The sequence below is a fragment of the Haliaeetus albicilla genome, chromosome 16 (genome assembly GCF_947461875.1).
Source record: "Haliaeetus albicilla chromosome 16, bHalAlb1.1, whole genome shotgun sequence".
Taxonomy (NCBI): domain Eukaryota; kingdom Metazoa; phylum Chordata; class Aves; order Accipitriformes; family Accipitridae; genus Haliaeetus; species Haliaeetus albicilla.
In genome coordinates, this window is record NC_091498.1 from 14982296 (window position 1) to 15003666 (window position 21371).

A 21371-nucleotide genomic window follows, 5' to 3' on the forward strand; every position below is an offset into this window, starting at 1 on the left:
CTTGTGCTGTGTAACAAACTCCTGGTGGTGTTCTGGCAGGATGTTGGGGTTATTTCTGCCAGCTACACTTTGGGCAAGTTGGAAGGTACTGTATGGTAACACCTGGAGCCTTGCTACTGGGCAAACGCCTGACTTTGAGCTGGAAGGGAGTGGGTATACAGCAGGGGTTTGTTTTGGTCTCTGAATTTCTGATGCTGCTAGGAAGCTGGATACCTGTGTTAGTTTAATCTGCAGAGGAAGTCCCTTAGCTACTGCTGTTAGGGTGAAGATGTATTTGCCTTTGCTAGTTCAAAGGAACAGTCTGTAATTGCCTGTTTTTCTTATGCTCTCTTATGTTGCAAGGAGAAGTAGATAGCTAGAGGTCATTCTGTCTGAGCATAGCAGCTGATGTACTCCTGAAATTCAGATGCTTCTGGGGTCTAATTCCCAGATTTACTGAATTAATCAGGGGAAAAACTTTTTAATGATTTCAGTAACCTCTTGGAACCACTCCTTAATAGGGTTGAGTGGGGAGGACATGAACATCTGCTGTGCTGGGTAGACCAACAGAGCAGAAAGGACTGTCCTCTGATGTTCAGCAAGGGGGGAGGCAGAGCTGGGTTGCTGTTTCTGCCCTCTTCAAACAGTCTTTGGATCTCATGCTCATATGGTGTTTATGTTAATAGATATCCTGGTGTTATCTTGAGTGGATGATAGTAGAGGGCTGCGGCAATAAGGAGGAACGGTGTAGAGGGAGGTGATAACTGGTTGGATCCAACCAGGCAGCATCTGGCACAGTCAGAGGAGAGGAAGTTGTCAGGGGTGAAAACAAGCTCATTCTCTTTTTTCCTACTATAAAAAAGAAGCTTTATTTCATAGCCAAGCCTATAAATAGCTCTGTCTGCTACAAAACACCTTTTGTTTCTGAATTCTTCTGAGGGCTGTGTTCCTTCTCCCCCCCCCCAGGAGCGGACTTTTGAGTGCAGCATGTTGTTTTGGGTTTTTTTTGCTTTTGTGGTGTCGATTTAGAAGAGAAGATCTCTCGAATGCCACTTTGAGGTGGGCAGCAGTACAAACCCAAGCCTGCCCAAAGCTATGTTTTTAGATGTAAAGGAGGAGGAGACTGCAGGAGTTGTATCCTCAACTTGCTTCTCTGCCTGTGGCTTTCAGAAACCTATTTTAAGGTCTCCTTTTTGATCAGTCCTCTTCTTTTTCCTGAAGTCTGTTTCAATGCACTGGGTGGGATCCTACTGAACTTAAATTCTTTATAGCAAACAGGTTTTGCTAGGTTGTCAGCAAACAGGACTTGTTTGCCCTACTTCAGCTTCTGCAAGGAGCTCAAAGGAAAGTGCCCTTGGCTCTGGTCTTTTTCCAGCATCCTTTCTTGAAAGGCCAGCGACTGTCACAGGATGTCCTCTAGGATCCACCCAGTACTCCAAACAGCCATGGCACAACAATGTTGCCCTGTGGGCTCATTCACAAGGAAGGGTTTTTGACTGTGATAGCTGAAGGATCTTGGCTCTTTTATCATCTTAGGTTTTTAGCTGGCTGTTTTGTGTGCTGTGAGGTCCCTGCTCCCCAGCTCCTCTCAACCCCCCGAACTATGTTCATCCTTTTTCCCTGCTGCCAGATCCCTTCGTTGTTGCCTTTTTGCTTCCAAACCCTTCTGGCTCACCCCTGTGTCGCTTGCTCAACACCACCTTATCACCTTTCTAGTTCCTTCAGCACAGGTACAGTTTTTCTTCCTCCTCCCCCTTCCTGAGCTGCAGGACCTCTGAGCAGGCTGTGGAGCAAGAGGTGTTCTGTAAGTGGCCATGTGGGCTCTTAGCAACTGCCTGAGGCTGTTTGACACTGAAAAACAACCAAACTCCATGCCCAGCAGTGTTCCTCTTCCCTTGCTCAGCATAGCACGTTCAGGCTGGGACACACTGCAATGGCTCCCAATGCAGAGCGACTGGTGGAAATCTGTTGTCTCCAGGCATCTGTTCTCTCCTCTGTGATGCTCTCATGCCAGGGTCTGTCTCTGCAGGACTTGCCGTGCCTGCTGTATGCCTCTGCCCTTCGCTCTTGGGGCAAAAAGGCTAAACCATGTAGCCATACCTGCCTTCCTCTGCTTCCCACTGTGAGAATCGCTCTCCCCACTTGTGATTTTCTGTCCTCCATCCCTGTGCAGTTGGGGCTGAGTTGTGGACACAGCCTGATGGGAAGCCCAGCAGATGCAAAACATAAACCTTACGTGGGAGTCACTGGTTTGTCATCCTCACTGGGTGGTCATCCTCACTGCAGGACACAGTGGATTGAAGCACAATTACTTCTGAAACCATCTTCTATGGCCAGATTCACATAGTCTCCCAAGTGTAATCAATATTGGCTGTTCTGCTTCATGCTAATGCTGTGGATCTTGTGAATGCAAACTCTTGTGCATAGGCATCCATTTAGCTGTGCTACAGTAAAGTGCCATTTTATCACTGTGTGGTAAGGTCATCTTGACCTGCATTAGGCATTCTACAAGTTTTACGCTGCACTCGTTGATTTTTTGATTTTGTGTTGCTGTGTGGATCTCTCTCTATGGCCTTATCTTGCAGCATGTTGAATTATCCTGCAGAGGCTTACCTGGGATCCACTCGTGATTACTGGCACATTTCTAACCTACCTCTTTTCAGCTTTTTCTTGGAAAACTGGGGGATTGGCGAAATCCAAAGTTTAGATACTTGGGTTATTCCTACCCCCCCCCCCCCTTTTTTTTTCCTCCTTAGAATAGGCAAAGGGTTACAAAACAGAGAGGATAAGACCAGCAAAGGGAAAAGTTCAGAGAAGGTTTGATGATAGCTAAGCTCTTCTTATAGTATCATTGCAAAATTTGAAGACTTCAGAAAAGCAAAAGGGGCTTTTGGTTTTGTTTCTATGTCTGGTTGCAGTTTGGCTTGGGGAAATTTTGGTCAGCTCCATATCCTCTGTGCATGAAGAGAATGTAAAGAGCTGTGTATTGAGTTTCCTGTTTGGACTAAACATAGCAATCCTATATTAGCTGTGTAGGAACATCCCAGCATATGACAAAGTCCCTTGTGAAACAGAAGTAGCTGATCTCCAGATGTCATGCTCATAAGCCTGGTGGCAATGGAGATGCAAAGGGTGACTGTAATGATGGAAAGCACAGTTGTCTCTGTGGATGGACAGAGTTGGGGATTTTGTTTTAAATACCCTTTTTTTCAGGATAGTAGGCACCAGTAGGTATGCAACTATCACGATGATCCCCCTGAAAACAAGACTACATGCGGTTAGCAGACCCTCCTGGAAAACAGCACCTTGTTAAATACACAGAGTTGGATACCCACATGCTGAAGCAGGCTCTTGTTGGTTATCATGAAAACACCAGTCCCCAGCTGTACTTAAAAAAGCATGGTAAAATACCTAACAGAACCTGATTACTGCAACAAAGTTAGTCTTCTGTGTGCTATGATTTAGTAGACTGACCTAAGAGGACATCAAGTGATGATGCCCATTTTTTTAGGCAGGGGAACTGCTGTGTGAGAGCAGGATGGATATTTTATGCTGTCCCTTGTCTGTGCTTTGGGTGAAAGGATGAATTTCCACCTTGTTCTCAGTGAATGGGTGTGGGGTGCACTTTTGGTGGAGAAGCTAAAGAGGTGATGTGTACCCTCTTTGACTTCAGTTTCTAAAACTCCTTAGAGTTTTAGAAAACTCCCTAGAGGAGATGTGGAGCAACCCAGATTCCTTCATGTTGCCTCAGCTGCAATTGCTTCTGTTTCTAGGATTTATTTTGGTCTTAAACACAACAAAATAAACTCAGATTTCACCATCCTCTAAACTGGGCTGCTTCTACAGGCAATTTGTCCTCTTCACTGTGTGCCTCCCCACTCTTCCCCATGTTACTGCACACAGTACTTGTTGTTGGCTCTTAAAACAAGTGCATGTTTGTCTTCCTGGCTCATGACCTGTGGATGCAGTATGTTATGCTTTTAAGCTTATATACATATGGAGAGTAACCCTTAAACCCACAGCATGAGGCTGCTGGCTTGGAGGGATTTAATTTTATTTTTTCCTTACACTTGGCTCTGTTGGGCAGTAAACCTAGTCATAGGTGCTTTCTTGCTTGGTGCCCTGTAGGAACCTCCAGAGATTTGGGCCTGTGGAGCAGTCTGGCTTCAGTTGACTGACCATCCTGATGCCATTCTGTTAAAGCTCTTGCTGTGCTCCTCAGCCGCTTTGGGTCTAAACCGGCTCACCTCAAAGACAGTGGTAATCTTTGTCATGGGTTTGGCAGCCAGTTCCTTCAGTTTCCGGGCATCGAAGCGTGGCTTATGTAGAAGGATGGGTAAGCGGCGGGGAAGAAAGTTTCTTTCTTCCTTCTGCAGCTTCTTCTCTTCTGCTTGCTGCTTCCTCTCCTTGTTGACTGACATCTGGTATAAAATAGCATCCCACATCCTTGTGGCCCTTGATTTAAACAGCCCGCACTCTTGACCAGTTGGTTGAGAGCTGTCCTTCTCCTTGTTCCCTTCCTCCTGTCCCAGCTTTTCCGGCTCGGGCTCTGGGAAGTCGGGTGCTTCTGGCTGCACCATCAGCTGCTTCCTGAGGCGATGCCAGCCACTGGCATTGGCTCCAGGTGGTCTTGCTTCTTCTGCAGGTGATAGTGCTGGCTCAGCTTTGAGGGGAGGGCTGGTGTTTGGTAAGCTGGGGGTCAACTGAGGTTGAATGATACATTCTGCCTCGGTGTCTGTGGAGGTGGCCACAGTACTGTCAGCTTGTGCTGGGGTTGCTGTTGCTGGGTGTGCTTGCCTCCAGGGAGTGCTGGGCGTCAATGATTTTGGGATGTCGCCATCTTGCTTGGGTAATTCAGGAGCTATCTCTGATCCAGATATTTTGGTGTCGCTTCCATGGGTCATAGGCTGATCAGTGTGGGCATCGGCGGGGCTGGGCTTGGGTGAAGGGGCCTTGATGGACTCTTCAGTAGGAGCAGGCCTGGGAGCTTCATTAGGAGGCTCTGCCTCTGCAGCAGAAAGGAGGGGAGGCTCCAGTGCAGGAGCCATGGCCTTGCTGTCATCGAGCAGGGTGGGTATCTGCCCTGGAGGTGGTTCAGAGTACCTTGTTTCAGGTGCTGGAGAAGAAGGCCTTTTGTCTTCATGGCTGACAGTTTCTTCGGTCTGATTAGATGTGGATGTCTTAGCCCTGGGTGGCTTGACACTGTGGAAATAAGCATGCACCTTGGTGACATAGGTAACCTCTGGTGCCCTTTCTTTACTGGGTGTACTGGAAGGAGGCAGCTGGGGGAAAACAGATATTGAAGGGTCCTGTGGAGAGGGGAGGTGGGTGTCTGTGCCTTCAGGCTGCTGTGGAGTCTTGGGAGCTCCTGGCTTGTGTAGCAGGGGCACGGCCGGGGAGGTCGTGAGCATGAGGTGTTCGGCAATGCGCCTCTGCTCAGTGACCTTCAGTGTGAAAGGCTTGCTCTTTCGGAAGGGGGAGGAGATGCGGTGGGTGATGGGCTTGATGGAGAGGCGGGTTGGGAGGCTGGCGGAGGTGGCTGCTGTGGTTTCGAGGGCCGCTGCTGTGGTTTCGGGGGTCTCTGCTGGGGGAGTGCTCTCATTGTGCTCTAGGTCAGGGCTGGCCTCATTCACGGGTGAGAGGCTGGACCGAAAGGACTTGGCTTGCTCCGAAGCTAGGATGGCATTCTTCTTGGCTGCCTTCTTCAGCAGCCGCTGCAGCCGCAGGTTGTCCTTCCCAGGCTTTGGTAGAGTGGGAGGGGGAGAAGGGTGGTGGTGGATGGGAGTAGGCTGGACGGAGGATGATACCGTTATCAGCATTGTCATCTCCTGGAAGAAAACACAAAGCTTAGAGTTGGTGTGGGCTTAGCCCTGGACTAGACTCTGAAATAGTCATACATAAGGCAGCCTCTTCCTCTCTCCAAAAGCTATGAGTATGGAGTCAGTATTGTAGGAGAAGAGCATTGGTCTTGGTTTCCTTAGTCTCTCAAGTAGTCTCAGCCAGTCTTGAGGGTGGTGTGGCAGGGCAAGAGATGTACTGGGGGAAGCTGTATTGCCAAACCTGGAGCCCTCCTGCTCCTGGCAATAGCGCAAAACCCAGTGAGAGCTCCTTGGGACCACAGACGTTCGTGTCTTGGCAAGTCCTAAAGGGATTTGGAAGGAAATGTCAAGAGAAACAGAGCGGTTCTGAAATTCTGAAGCTTTGAAACATTCTCCAGAGGCACAAATCAGGCATGTTTCATAGCTTTCCAAATTCCAGTTATTAATACTCTGATACAATGTTATGTACAACAGAACAGCCATAAACTACATGTGTCATTTGAGTCAAAGTCAACACTGGCCTTGATTGATTTCAGCTGGCAGAAAGACATCCCTGTGAAATGCAGGACCTCAAAAAAGCTGTGTTTATCTGGTGAGAAAGTGCTTTGTCACAATGCTAACTCTAACTGGTCTTTCCTTGCTGTGTCAAGTATAGTGGCCACCTTCTCCTGCACTCAAGATGAAACCAAGTTTTCTCTTTCCCTTGGGAGCATTGCCACTGTCCTGCCTGTATCACTGATTCTTCAGTGAAACAGAAATAGGTTGTGTTCTGGGTCAGGTCTTATCCCCACTGGCAATTGCAGCTGGACCCCCCTTTGGCCAACAGTGCTGCTCCTGGGGGGATGCATGGCTCTTTTCCCTGCTCTCTTTCACTAACTCACCGCCATCTCCTCTTCTTTTTGGTGAGCACCAGTCAGATTTCCTGCACAGTGGAGCTAAGGGTCTGTGTTGGGGATAGAAAGATAAAACTAATCTCAGTTCTCTTCTTTCTCTTCCTGAGCAAGGCTGGGGAACACCAAAAACTCAGCCTCTGACCTGCAATGACTCTTGGCAGCCCCCAGAAAGAAATCTGACTCAACCCTGCCTCTCACTCAGCACAGAGTTGCTGAGTTTTGCTATGAAAGGAGGCATAAATCACTGAGCCCCTTAATCCCCAGTGCTGGATGCAACTGAACATCCTGAAACAAGGAAGAGGTGGTGGGCTGATGTCAGGGTTGCCCAGAGGGGCTATTGCATGTGCTCTGCTTGGTTCTTGGTGGCTCTCCAACTGGCTCTGGTTAGTGTGGGTGTGTAGCATGATACCTACCGTGTGGGAAAACTATCCCGAATAAAACTCTCAAAAGCACAGAACGGCTATTTGTGCTTGAGTGCCTGGTGTTGCCTTTAGGCTTGCAGTGCTGCTGTCAGCGCTGGGCTGAGAAGTTGATCTGTACCGAGCAAGCAGGTGGTGTATCTGCCAAAACTGGTTGTGGATGGGGGGAAGAAGGATGACTCTTCTTTAAAGAAAAAAAATAATTAAAAAAAATGCAGCAGCAAATGAAAGCACTGAAGAGGTGGCACGTAGGGCATAAAGTCTTCAAGGTCAAGCCCTCCCCATGGTAGATGAGCTGTCCTCCAGAACAGAGGCTGTGGTGGGCAGGGCCTGGGCAGTGTCTAGTAAGTGGTGCACTACTACCAACTGATTTCCTCAGTACAGGAACGACACGGACCTGTTGGAGCGGGTCCAGAGGAGGGTCACAAAAATGATCAGAGGGCTGGAACACGTCTCCTGTGAGGAAAGGCTGAGAGGGTTGGGGTTGTTCAGCCTGAAGAAGAGAAGGCTCCGGGGAGACCTTATTGTGGCCTTTCAGTACTTAAAGGGAGTTTATAGGAAAGATGGGGACAGACTTTTTAGCAGGGCCTGTAGCAACAGGACAAGGGGTAATGGTTTTAAACTAAAAGAGGGTAGATTCAGACTAGAGATAAAGAAGAAATTTTTTATGATGAGGGTGGTGAAACACTGAAGGAGGTTGCCCAGAGAGGTGGTAGATGTCCCATCCCTGGAAACATTCAAGGTCAGGTTGGATTGGGGGTCTGAGCAGCAACCTGATCTAGTTGAAGATGTCCCTGCTCATTGCGGGGAGGGGTGTGGGGGGGTTGGACTAGATGACCTTTAAAGGTCCCTTCCAACCCAAACTATTCTATGATTTATTTCAGCTGCAGACATGAGAAACCTCCTGCTGTTTTGGCGAGGGGGCTTGGAGGGGATTTGTGCCAGCTGGGGGTGACAACTGTTGGGCATTCCCAATGGCTTATCAGCCTCATGCTTTAGGCATAAGGCTGGGATTAGAAGTTACTCTGTTTCAAATGCTACTCTTAGAAATAAGTCTGCACTGGCCTGAAAAAAGGCTGAGAGCCCCATTCCTTCATCATATACCTGCTCTCCTCCCCAGCCTTGTGGATATTCTAGATTCTTCTGGGTCAGAAAGCCAAAATGCCTCAGTTGGAGAGATGCATACTTGCTTTTGTGCAACACTACTCTGCTTCTGTTTGTATAGGAATCGGTAGTTGCTTGTGTGATTTTTGTCATCTGCAAGGTGAGCTAGTACACACATCTGATGTTAGGATTGATTGTGGAATGATTTCATCTGCTTCTGTTCAATGTCTTCCCACGGACAGCCTCTACTACAGGATGAGCTGTGGTCTAGCAGCACTGGTAAAGCAAAATTATAAGGTTGACCTGCTTCAAGCTTGTGTTGGGAATACTAAAGAGGCAGGGCAGTGAACTTCCCAACTACTGATCAGCTCTTTGAGTGTTTTCCTTGTCCTACAGACTGCTGCACCCCAGAAAGATGCAGCTTCTGACATGGGTCAGAGCAGAATCTTGTCTGGGATTTGCTGTGAACTGCCAGATGGTACCGAGGAGGGCATGGGGGTTCTTGGAGTGGGAAGTTTAGATATAATCTGCATGTATGGGGAAAACTTTCCCTCTGTTCCCAAAGAAAGAGGCTGCTTTGTGCCCTATAATCTCAAGATTTGTGGTCTCTTACAATAGTCTGTGCTCTTAAAATCACTCTCGCTACTCTCTCAGCACCCCAACTGACTTGAAACCTGCTGTGCTGTGGGTCTTGGAGACATGAGTGGTAACTTCCATGGCATCTGACTGTGACGGAGTCTGTGTATTTGACTAGTGAGGCAGAGAGATGCTAAGAGACAGCAAAAGGAAATCGGCTGTTAATTTATTTGCCTTCCCTGTCATGCTTGGCTTTGATGACTCTCCTTCAGAGCTTTGTGTTCTCAGGAGAAATTCTGCAACAAGCAAGATTTGTGATCGTCTTCCCCCCCTTGCTGTGTAATGAAGCAAAAGCAAAGGGACAGATGGACTTGCTTTATTGCCAGCGGAAAGGCCAGAGCTGAAAACCCAGGGACAATGGGGAAAATACTGCCTGAGAAACTTGGGTGGGTTTGTGCTAAGTTGGAAGGAAATGGAGCTAGAACCTGAGTCAAGAGGCTTTCAAAAGGTTAGATTTCCCTGCTGCTGGTTGAGTGCTTGTGGGTGGAGGGGAGGTCACCCACTCTTGGACCCCAACTGTTCTCCCGAACTCTGCTCCATCTGCAGGCAACCCCAAACTGGGAGAGTGTCAGCATGGAGGAGTCATTTATCATGCGATGGAAAAGTCATTTGTGTGCGGGAGTCCCTCAGCTGCACCAGCTGTCGCACACGGAGCAGATAGAGAGCTGCAGGAACCCGATACGGCTGCAGATGGTCCCAAGTAGAGAGCTGCGGCTGTCGGGGGCTGTAGGAACGTGCTCTCTGCTTCAGTGGCTTTCTCAGGCTTGGAAGGAAACCTGCTAATCTCCTCCTTCTCAGGAGATGGCTGGGCAGTAGCACATCCTTCCCTCTGCCTGGGCAGCTGTGACCTCTGCCGGGCATGCAGCCCTTGGCATCTACTCTGCCACGGGCACGTAGCAGGGTTGACTGTCCTGCAGCGCTGAAGCTTTATGGGCTGATTCACAGGGCTTTGTAGAAATGGGTGGGAGAGAACTACCTGTAATTGCTAGACAAGATGCAGCCTCTGTACAGCCTAGGGTATTGCTCGTGGCAGGCCAAATGGTATGCATAAACTTCTTGTTTTCTTGTCTTGCAGCTGAGCTTGGTCCTGGCTTGATGCAACCCTCAATGCCACTATTTCCTCTGCTCCACAGAAGACAATTGAAGGATGTTTCTCTTCTCCTGCCTGATGTCAGTGTGCTTTGGTACAGCCTGACTCCTCTCGGGGTGTAAGCAATACCCCATGCTGCCTCCAGTTGGATGAAAGGAACTAGATCAGCTGGCAAAACTGTCCCTGTTTTAACTTTCTATGTGACTCTCTGGCACTTTTTTTTTTTTAAATCTGGCTCTGCTATGGAGATGGGAGGCTGTGGTTCTGTTCCCTCTACTCCCTCTCTTCTTTCTCAAGTGTTGGAAGAGGGGGATCTGCTGCCCTGCTGAGCTGGCAGGGCTTTTGCTATGTGATGAAGAATTTCTGCTTTTGTGGCTCTTGGTGGCTGGGTGGTGAGAGAAAGGGAGCTCAGAAGAAACCCGGTAAAAGAATCAGTGTTTGAAAGGAGGGCAATGGGCGGAGACTGCAAGGACCACTTGTCACCCTCTTGGTGCCAGCTGTGGGTAAACTCTTCCCCTGTTTACAATGCAGCCTCTGACCCTCTACATTATCTGCTTTGAGGGACTTCCATCTACTTGTCTCTGTGTACATCAAATCACATTCAACTTAGTCCTGTTTTTTTCTTTAGTTCCCAGATCATCCTCTAATCACAGTTACATACCCATGCCAAAATGTTGCTGCCACTTTTCTGTCTCAACAGTGGCAATAGCAGCTTTGTTTCAAGTAGCTGCTGCCTTCCTCTCCCTAACATGGATTGGAGGTCTCCTTTCCCAGATGAGGAGTGCTGACCACTAGTATTATCTCCCTTCTCTGGGAAAGGGATTTGCTTGTTCTCTAACCTGTGGGCTCCAGTGCCAGTGATTGAAACACTTCTGAATGTCAGATGTGGTGGGTATGTTGATAACCTGCCTGCTACATTCCTGGAGGTGGACAGGATATCTGAGAAACGGCTGCTGCTCTTATGCTGGAAGCTGCATGGTGAAAGGGCATCCTAGTGAGTTTTTTGGGGAGGTCAGGGCTTGCTGTGAACATGGGGAAACTGAGTCCCTAAAGAGTGGCACTCTGGCCTTGGGCCTGAGGTCTGTAAATCAGCTCCCAGGGCTGTTTCTGAGCTCTCCCACGCCTTCATACTTCATGGTGTTAGCATGTCCCCTATCCCCTCCTAAAAAGTCTTATTCCTACCCTCTTCCCCTGTCAACATAATTTTGCGATTTGTTTCTGCCCTCCTGGAGGGGAGGGCAGCTTCTCTCTCCTCCTTCATCAGTGTGCTTTCTGCTTAAATTTACTGCAGCCTGGATTTTTTTTTTGTAAGCATTTAATAAAATTTGAGGAAGATGTTGTAACAATGGCAACTCTGAGGATTTTGTTGATGTAGGAGTTCCTGCAGCAAAGCTGTTTTCCAAGACCTTGCAGCTCTCTACTTGAGCAGGAAGTGAAGGAGAAGAAGCATCAGGCTGAGTGACAAGAAGAAAAGGAGCTTGATGTATGCAAGAAAAGGGCTTTCTGTGTGCCTGCCCCATTTAGAAGATCCTTGTCATCTCACTGCATTCTTCATTGTTATTGGGGGTAATTGACTGTAAAATGGGAATGAGCGGTGTTTGGGCGAGAGATGGAGCAGCACGCGGAAGAATTTGCATGAAGTGATCAGCTAGGAGAAGCACAGAGCTTAGGTCCCCAGCTGATAGATCTCAGCAACATCACAGGCTTCAATAAAAATGACTGGTGATGTCAGCTAAAAAAAAAAAAAATCCTCTACAGCCTGCTTATAAAGCTTAGATGAGACCAATATACCTGTCTGTACAGGAACCTAGCATTCTAATGAGCTGACTACCCTATCTGGAACCATCTAATGAAAAACCTTTTTTTATGGAGCTGACCTTCTGAGTAATAACACTTCTGTGGTGTAGAGACAACAAATAGTTTGTGCTTTCCTTACCTATGCTTTCTTAAAGTATTAGGAAGAGGAAAGTTAATCAGATATTGCTTGTAGCTGTCATTTTTCTGCTTATTGGTACCCTAGTCCTCTCCATCCTCTGCTTCAGCTCCTCCTGGAGGTAGGAATTCAAGGAGTTGGTGTTCCTTAGAGAGCACTGGGGAGCATGGACACCATCTGGCCCCATCTTCCTCCCTTCAGCCCTTCCTCTGCCATGGTGGGATTTTCAAGCAAGGCCAGAGCAGTAGCAAGGGGTGTATAGAGATGTCCTGGCGTGAGGAGAAAGCAGCGGTATTGTGCCCTTGCATGCATGCAAACTGGTTGCACCAATTTGTTTCAACTCTGTTCTGCAGTTGGCTGGTGGAGAGGATGGCCGCAAACTCCTGTTACTATTCCTGTGCCCGGCCAGCATGGAGAGTGCAGAAAAGGCCACAAAGGCTGCTTGTGTGAGATTCCTTCTCTAAGGAGGGTTAATTTGCAGGGCATATTGTCCCCAGTTAAAGCCTACGTGGACGTAGATGTGGTTTCAACAGAAACAACTGCTGTAATTCAGGTTCTGGTCACAGCACAGAAGTGAGCAGGTTACATGGAAACTGGTGAGACCAGAGTGCACTGGTGGTGGTGAGGAACCAGGGAAAAGACCTGGCGTAGAGCAGATGCATATAGCTCTTTATGAGGTACCTATACCTGCCGGGGGAAATTTTTCCACAATTAAATTAACTTTATGACATGCTGTTTCTCCTCCCAAAGTAGCGTGGTGCACACATGGTGGTGGGAGGGGCAGTGGGGTTACCAGAATGGTGAACCACCCCTCCCATCCCCCCCCAAAAAAGGGATGCTGCAGCCCGGGTGCTCTGGATGTGCATCTTGGGGAATGCTAAGAGGGGATGAAGGCTCATTTCTCCCCTCAGCAGCAAGCACAGGGCATTGTGGCTGATTTTGTTGCTCACTTCAGAAGAAAATGAGGCATCTGTGAAGTGCTTCTGCTCACGTCTCACTAAAATGAAAAGCTTCTGCAGGTGAATTTGCTGTGGAGAAACCACTGCGTGTGGTGGTGAAGTTATGCTGCAACCTTTGCAAAGCAGCCTGCTTCCAGCTTTCCTGTGCATCTCTGTGTGTCACTGGGACCTCTGCTCTCCTAGGGATGTGAAGAGTGCTCCTGGGGACTCATCCTGCTTCCGTGAGTAAAGGAGAGCAGGCTGTGCCTCTCTGTAGCAGTTACCGGTCTGATTTCATTCAGCAGCTGACTGCTCCATCTTTCCTACATTCATTTTTTGCAATATTGTATTTTTTGCAGCATTGGTATCTCTCAGGCTTTCATTGTAAGACCATAGCTCTGTCTTTTCCTGGGACTGTTGCATTTTGAGCATAATAAGGACAAACTGAGGCACCAAGAGAGACTTTCTTGCAGGATTAAGTTTACCCTCAAAGCCTGGTGGAGAAGAGCAATGCTTTCCTGGTCCCTGTATCTGTTGGCTGCCCGTGTTCCCTGTGCTGCCAGGCTATCCCAAATTACCATCCTCTTTGCAGGTCGATGGTGCCCAAAGAGAGGGGCTGGAACCCCTACGTGGGCTCTCAGTGCTCTGACCTTGAGGCACACCTCAAGGTGGTGCTTCTCTCCAATTTTCTTCTTTCCCCATCCTGTCTGTTTAGATTATGCAGAAGGGGAATGTCCTTTTGTACAGTATCCACTCTTAATAAATCTGTGGGGGCTACAGTAATACTGAAATGTGCTGTTTGTCCTGTAGCAGGCTTCAGTGCTGGTTTTCTTCCAACAAGGTTTAACAGATGATTCTACGTGAGCATATGTGAGACAGAATTGAAAAATAAGGTCCACGACCATTGCAATGCCTGTTTCTTGCAGGCCATAAACCAGTGTTGTTTAAACTTGGGGAAAGGTTAGCTGATGGAAAACTCAAGTCTGTTTTGAATGTTATGTCTTTATATAGCACTTGTTCTGCCTCAAGACTGGGGGCTAGACTTCATCTGGTTCTCTTTCCAGGTATAAAATAATTATAGGTTCATTTTTATGACCATCCTTATGTATATGTACTGGCTAATTAACGGATCTCTGCTCAAGCTTTGTTTGCAGCTCTGCACTGGGCCTCCAGCGAGGTGGTGGACGCAAGAGTCTAGATTCTCCAAATTACTTTCTTCCTTGAAATGCGTCTGCAGTTTCTGATCTTTGAAGGAAAGGTCAGGCTCGGAGACACCTGGGTCTGAATGTCAGAGCTTCCCCTCCTGCCACCACCACCTTAGGGAAGGAAAATAAACAAGCTCAAAGAGCGGGGTGGCTATAAATAATGAGGTGGCAGCTGATATGCTGCTGAACAAGGCTGTGTGGTTGGTCTACTGGTAACTCTTGCCAGCTCAACACACTCTCCCTAATGCTGCATGAGATAGATAGATATATATATATAGATAGATAGATAGATATGGGTGTATACATACATATATTTCAAAGCAGGTAAAGAATGGATCTGACAGTGGCAAGAAGTGCAATCGGACCTAGCATTTGCTTCAGAAATGATGGAACCGTTACAAGGATCCTGATAATGAGACAGACCATAGGTGATTTCCCTGTGATTTTTGCTTTGGATGCCCCGAGGGTTTTGGTTGCTGTGGAACAATTTGATTTAGATCAAATTTCAAAAAGGTGCTTAATCTCTTCACGAAAACTCTAAGTAATAGTGGTTTAACAATGCTAAAGACACGCACTCTTCATCCTTCAAATAAATAGAAAAAAGTGTCATGGGCTTAGGGCTTTTGAGAGTGATGGGAAAACAGGGCAGAGAGGGTGAAGCATAGTAAGGGGAAAATATCATTGGAATTTATATGAGCAAGCACTTTAAAGCATGAAAGCAGCAAACTGCAAGTGTAATTACTGAATCAGATGTGCTTGGTTGGGTAGGTAGTCCTTCCCCAAGGTTGTGGATGGTTGCTGTGAGCACCTTGGCTGTTCTTCTGCCTCGCTCACCTCCTCTGGGGACAGCCTAAAACAGCAGCTCCAGGCACTGGTCCTGGCTCCCACCCTGCTGCTCAGTCTTTGTCCTCACTGTCTGACTGTTTCATCCATTTAGGTGTAAATAGCCTGAGGATGAGACCCAGGCTATGTCTCAAATGGTGCAGCCTGATCCCTTATCTTCAGAGAGACATCTAGCCTAGATCTAGCATGTCCAAGGAGGATCTCCAGAATCCCCCAGGGATTGCACCTTAGATGTCTAAAGCAGATGGAGCAAGCACATCTCCCAAAGCAAACAGCTGAGTGATGGAGCAACAGCCTACCAGAAAAATCAGGAATCGATATTAACTGAAGAAAGATGAAATTCAGTACTTACTGATGTGTAACTTGTTTCCATCTGCAATCACTTGCATGTTGGGTGCATCATGTTACTTGGTTTGGTTCACAAAATTAACAGGTCATTCATTGGTTCCTTCGGGATCATTTCTGGTGCTGTTTTCTTGTGATTTTTAGAGCCCTGTAGGTAAGTCAAAACATCAGATGGAAAAGAGTATTTACAGTAGCCAGTAAGTACAAGAGGTTTCTCAGGAATAAAGTGACTTCTTTTTGAAAGCATGAAAAGTTCTGTCACCTAAAATTAGTGTGAAGAAGGGCTATCGAGTAACACCATTGCATGCTCCCAACTTTGGCCCTACAAAGTTCAGCATCTAAAGTACTGGAAAGGTGAAGGGCAGATGATGGTGATGTTGCCAGGACAGATATTCTAGCAGAGCAGCTCCAGGCAATGAAACTAGTTGGAGGCTTTTCAAGTTTGCTGGTCAGATCTACTGTTTTGCAAAAATCAGGGTTGCAAAATGCAAATTTGGAGCTGTGCTTTGATTGCTACCATCCCTGGAGAGGAAGAGCGCAAATTCTGGCTCTGTCTCTGCTTGTTCCTGGTGAGGGATGTGCTGTATGTGGAGGGTGCAAGCGTGGAAAAAGCTGCACCGGGAGCAGGGGGGGTTAGGAGTTCATTGGTTCAGTGAATTTTGTTTGGGGGTTTGTGTGCAGTTTGACTGGAAGATCAGGGCTGAGACTGCTAAAGTGAGCTGGTAAGGATGGCACCAATACCTGCCTTTGCCCTGGCCAAACGTGTGAGCTGCCCAAATGCCACGCAGTTATTTACTGCCTCTTGGCCCCAGGGTGTTTCATCCCCTTTTCTAGCTGTCATCCTGGTTTGGGCTTTGCTTTTTCACAGCCTTTCAGGAGACTTTCAGTGTGCCTGCCAAGGCAGCTGGTAGGTTAAATGTGCTCACAGGGAGATGGGGACATGTGAGAGCAGTTTCTTTGGAGGTCTACAAAGCAGCTTTACACCCGGGTTAAGCTTGGTCTGTTCCATCTGGCTTTTGAAAGGCTGATGAGCTATGCCAGAAAGCCAACACTGAAGGCAAATTCTTGCTGCTTCTCCAGTGCCACCCTGCTGAGTCTTGTTGCTTGCTGACCGTGTGCACTAATGTATCTCTAATCTGAGTCACTCTGTTGTGGATCAAGGTAGCAAAGCATTTCCCACACCCATCAGAGCTGTGGCCCGTCTAATGAGGCCAGTTCTCATGGAAGGGGATGCAGATGCTGGTATTTTTGGGTTGGTGTCAGAGGTGAGCTCTCCATTTGCTTTCTCCCTCTCTGTCTCCCTGATGACTGATGAGATCAGGGCTGGCTCTGCAGGACATGCTGCTCCTTAGAGCAGTGCCGACCCGTGGAAGGATTGGGGGATAGGTGCTCAGTTCTTCATGCAAATATCCTAATGCAATTAATTCCTCTTGGACTGATGACTTCAACATCTCAAAACTGCCATTGTCTTTTAAGAGTGCTGGTGACTTTGTGTGTCTCCAACAGTGAAAATATTGCTGGGAAAAAACCCAAACAATTACAACCAGAGCCAATCCAACTGGAAACTTAGAAAAACCTCAATTACAAATAAAAAAATTTCAACAGAATTTAAAAATGCCCAAGGACACGTTGTACCCTGCTCTGCCACTGTCACCACCAAAACCACACCAGCCTAATGAGTGTATCTGCAGCATGCGCTGTATGAATGATGCACAAGGCTGGCTTATGTTTGCATCTGATGCTGAAGTAGGAGGTGTGCAGATCCCTCCCTATTTCTTACGCAAAGATGTAGAGTTTCTGCTCTTGCAGGCTAAAAGGGGCTAAGACGGGGCTAGATTATTCTACCAACTGAGCTTGATTCTTCTACCGACTGAGCTTCACAGAAGGGATGACACACTAGAGTCCTCAATGGAAGCGTTGATTGCCTGCCTCCCTCCAGATGCAAGGAGGAGAATACCAGTATCAGGAAGGTGGATGGTTGTGTACATAGGTAATTTGGTCATTAATAAGAGAAAGCTTTTTTCTTGGCCTTTATTCTCCTTTTTATGCCTCTGAAACTTTGAGGTGTCATGAAGCCATCATCAGGAGAAGGTGTTGGCACCCTCAGGTTCCCCAGCCATGCTCCAAGATTCAGGTAGGTGAACCCGCAACCTGGTGAATACTTGCTCTCTCCTGTATCTGAGCGGCTGCTGCAAGATGTGCATCGCTGTGCATGGCAAGCACTGCACCAGGTCTCTTCTGGCTGGGGGAGGGAGAGACAAACTGAGGACCAAGATCCCGAGCCCAAATGCCAGGCGGGGGTATTAGAGGAGCTGGGGAGGAAGCATGGTCTTTGCTCAGCCCATTTGAGTTGTGTTTCAGATTCCTCAGCATCCCATCATTGCTGGTAAAATGGCAGTGGTCTGCTAATACATAAATAGAGGAGCTGATTTGAAAGTTTAAGGCTATTCTGATCTCTGCTTGACTGGCTGCATAAAACAGGTCATTGGATTTTACTCAGGAACAGAAAATAATTATATATATATTCTGTCCTTCCTGAGTGTACTTACTTAGTCACTATCTGATCTGCCTTTTTATTGGCAGCTGCTTCAATTAAGTTGGAAAGAATGTTTCAGTGAACATGGGGCATCTACTCTAACCTTGAACTGCTGATTAAAGCCCACTGCAGAATCCCTTTCTCTGGGATGGGATAAAGAGAAGATAGGAAAGGGAACTGGATAAGGATTTACTTTTCCTTCCCAAATGGTTTTTGTGGTTCCCATTTCCCACCTTCCCTGAGTCACAGTAAAAGGTTTATAATGGAGTGTCACAAAACAGAAAAACACATCCCCACCCTTCCCCAGTCAGCTTAATGAACCTGTTTTCCTGGATAACTTCAAGTGTTTCAGTGCTGATGTCTGTATAAGCGGACAAACACATCAAAAACATTTGTATCGTGCAAAAAAATCAAAAGATGTTGTTTTGAAAACATTCAAATATGACTTTGGGGGGGGGGAATAAAAGAAACATTCAGAATGTGAATGATGGAACAACTCAAGTAAAACATTTTCCTTGCAAATAAATTCACTTTGGGTAACTTAACTGTTTTTGGATGACAGAAGGTGTCAGTGAAAGTTCGTCTGTAGCTCTAGCACAGAGGTTTAAGTGCAGAGTCATGGGCAAGTTTGGGTGAGGAAGGACCTTAGGAGGTCCTCTGGCCCAACTTGCGGGCCAAAGCAGGATCTGCCTCAATATTAGATCAGTTTGCTCAGTGTTGGCCAGTAGTTGGTGAATAAGGTATAGGTATTGTTTCACTTCAGGAGTTAGATCTCTCCTGGGTTGTGAAAGAGCACCTGTTTTAAAGGAGTGATGTAGCTGATTTTCTTTACAAACTCTTTAGTCTTTAATGAATGTGAAGCTGCAGGTAGGATTTCAGACTTCCAGGGCTGTAGAGCTTTCCAGATAGACTTTTCCAGTGCTTTTTCAGCTTGCTGGCTCAGCGTCATCCAGGAAGAGGTGGCAGTGATCCATGGAAATGTTGCCCACTGACTGGTGTGCAATAAGCATGGGGGGTGAGGGGAAAAAAAAAAAAAAAAAAAGAAAGGGGAAGCATTTGGCCAAATTGCCCATCTTTATGCAATTTGTAAAATTATCAGGGCTAATGTGTGTGCACTGTATTTAAAGGCATCTCCCTGTGAGTGCGCTGGCTGCTGCAATAGGTCAGCCAACAGCCAGAAAAGATGAGAAGGGCTGATTATGGCTCCCCTGCAAGTGGCCCTGCTATGTCTTATATTGCTGCGGCCCATCTCAAATAACCAGTCTGGGTGCTCCTACCTACTGAAAAGAAATGTGATATTGGAGTAGGTTACCTAGTGGAAACTTCTCTAGATCTGTGCTCCAGCCTTTAGTTCCTATTCAAGGAGGAACACTGGTTTCCTGTATCCTCTCCCAGATGGAGATGCTGTCACTGTAAAAGCATGCCAGGCTTTGGCTTGAGGTCAGCAGGTAGCTGGACTTAATGCAGTTTGAGACCCTGGTTCATGTCTGTGACTTGCATGTGTGCTCTCTTTAGCCTTGGTGCTGTCTCCTAACCTGGTGGCTGGTGAGAGGGGCTTCTCCAAAGACAGGTGCTCGCTGCGCCCTTGCCTAACAAAATCTGATAGTTCTTGCTAGAAATGTGGCCACAGCCAGGATCATCTCTCCCTCATCTGGTGTCTGTGATCAGTATGGAGCACGAGGTAGTTGGTGGTGGTTTGCTTGCTCTCTAGGCTGGCATGGTTGTGCTGCAGCAGCTCAAAGGCGAGTCCAAGTACACCTTGCTGCTGATGCAGGGAGAAGAGCTGATGTCAAGACAGTGCAAAATATATATCCTAGAGCAGGACAATCTGCAGTAGAGAGGCAAAGCTGATGATGAAAATGTCACAGGCTGTGAATGAAACTGCTGTGCGATGGCATCAAGAGGTGAAATAAGGACTAGAATAGGGTATGTGTGAAAAGCATAGGGTATGCGGCTAAGGCATGGAACAAATATTGGAGAGGATTATAGTTACATGCCGAAGCAGAGACCCACAAAGGGAAGAAAGGGCAAACATAAAATGGGCTGTGGGGAATGAGCCTCGCTTGTGAACCAGTTGACAGCAGAGCAAACAGAGGATGTGTGCATCAGATAAGCCCTCTTTCCAGAGGGATGGAGCAGATCCCCTCAGTCCTGTGGGAGGAGGGAACTGGATCGTGCTGGGACTGGAAACAAGATGCGTGACATGGACACCAGCACTCTGACAGAGGCAGCCTGTAGGATGCACAGACGTCCTTTGGGACAGTACTGAGCAGATTGGCCATGCTCAGAGGAGGTGGCGATGGGCAAGATGGAGCATGGATATGATGCATAATGTAAAGATGGACATTGTCTGGAGCAGTTGCCCAACATGGACAGATCAGGAACTGAGCTAAGCGCAGACACGCGTGTACAGGAACTAAGGTGATGCTGCAGGCAGCAATGTTTGCATCTCATCTATTTGAAAATAGAGCTGCAGCAGGTAGAAATGTCTGGTTACCTGTCTCTGCCGTAGCCTGCATCAACATCACATTTGTCAAGATGCTTAGAGGGAAATCTGAGTGATGCAGAGTGCTTCCGTGCCACTGGTGCACAAGCAGCGCTGCTCTGGCAGAGGCTGTCCAACCCTGCAAGATGCTCACGTTGCTCCTGCCAATTCACTGGCAGCAAATGGGCCAGATGGGACCACGGGAGCATTCAGCCTCACATCTGCTGCGAACTGTCCTGGTGTAAGCCCAGGCTTCACATGCACTTGCACAGACACACTTTCTTTTTAACTGATTGATCCAGTCCTTGGTGTAGGAGACCTGAGTGGCGATGCCCTGTCCACAGCAGGGACAGTCTATAACGGGCAGGCAGGCAAGGGAGGCTGGTGAATACCACTGCCAAACCAGGTCCACTGCGAACATAAAAGGAGAAACAGCTGGGGAACTCCCCTCCCATACATCTCCACTCTGCTGCCAGTTTGGGCAAATATGGTATTTCTTGGAGATGTGCCTGGCTGGTGGAGCGCCTGAGGAAAATGAGCCAGTGGAAGATGACAAAAATGCTCGATGGTGCCGAAAATGCAGAGTGAAAGCTGGCTTGCTGAGTCAGCACTTTTGGCAGAGCTGGGGAGGGGGAGTGGAGGCCACGATACCTGGTCCAGGCGTGCATCCCCATGCAGGTGCTGCTCTCCTTGGCAGCGCTGGATGCCCACCCCGGCTCCCCCACCTGGCAAACTCCCAGCCAAAGCCGGGTCACTGAGGATGGATGCACTGTCCCGCTCCCACCCAACAAGTAACAGAAGCATTGGCTTGAGCTGGGTTGCAAGAGGGAGGAGAGAGGATAAGCTGCTGGACAGCTGAGAATACAAGCTAGAGAGGGGATTTTTGCTCGTGCATGTTACCTGGTGAATAGAAGGCTGCAGCGCTGTGCTCCTGCTCCACGGCTTTAAATGCTTGTCTTTACATCCTCGGTTATGGACCCTTTCCTGCAAGTGGCAGGGAAAGAGTGGGCAGGAATCAATCTGTGACCCAGGCCAAAAATATCACCTGCCCTACAGCTCCTAATTTTTTTCTCTGCTCCTACAGGCTGGGAGAGAGGGGGTGCTGGAGCTGCCAGGCGCTCCAGAGGGCACGCTTTGCATCGCCGG

The 21371-nt window shown here is 47.8% G+C and overlaps 2 protein-coding genes across 4 annotated transcripts in view; one reads left to right on the forward strand and one right to left on the reverse strand.

Annotated features, from left to right (window-relative positions):
• The window catches only part of LSP1 (lymphocyte specific protein 1), a 51647-nt gene extending 40355 nt beyond the window's left edge, over positions 1-11292 (forward strand). For both annotated transcript variants that reach the window (XM_069803630.1, XM_069803631.1), the window contains exon 11: positions 9926-11292. The gene's annotated coding sequence lies outside the window, so the exon portion shown is untranslated. The remainder of the gene's footprint in view (positions 1-9925) is intronic.
• Positions 4017-21275, reverse strand: PRR33 (proline rich 33). Of its 2 annotated transcripts, XM_069803628.1 has the most exons (3): positions 21126-21275; positions 15212-15352; positions 4017-5807 (listed from the first exon to the last, which is right to left on the reverse strand). In XM_069803628.1, exons 2-3 carry the CDS (start codon positions 15230-15232, stop codon positions 4146-4148), a joined length of 1683 nt encoding a protein of 560 aa, XP_069659729.1. In that variant the 5' UTR covers positions 15233-15352; positions 21126-21275; the 3' UTR covers positions 4017-4145. The 2 variants fall into 2 exon arrangements, with proteins under 2 accessions (XP_069659729.1, XP_069659730.1); XM_069803629.1 differs by lacking the exon at positions 15212-15352 and having other exon boundaries at positions 21126-21262.
• Between the last annotated feature and the right edge of the window lie 96 nt (positions 21276-21371).

What these genes read in the sequence shown, in the direction of transcription:
- PRR33 (XM_069803628.1), bottom strand. Translation starts at nt 15,232, where the DNA reads ATGGAAACAAGTTACACATCA. An exon ending in TGGAAACAAGTTACACATCA is followed by an intron (nt 5,808 to 15,211) that starts GTAAGTACTGAA and finishes GTTTTCTTCCAG; the next exon opens with GAGATGACAATGCTGATAAC.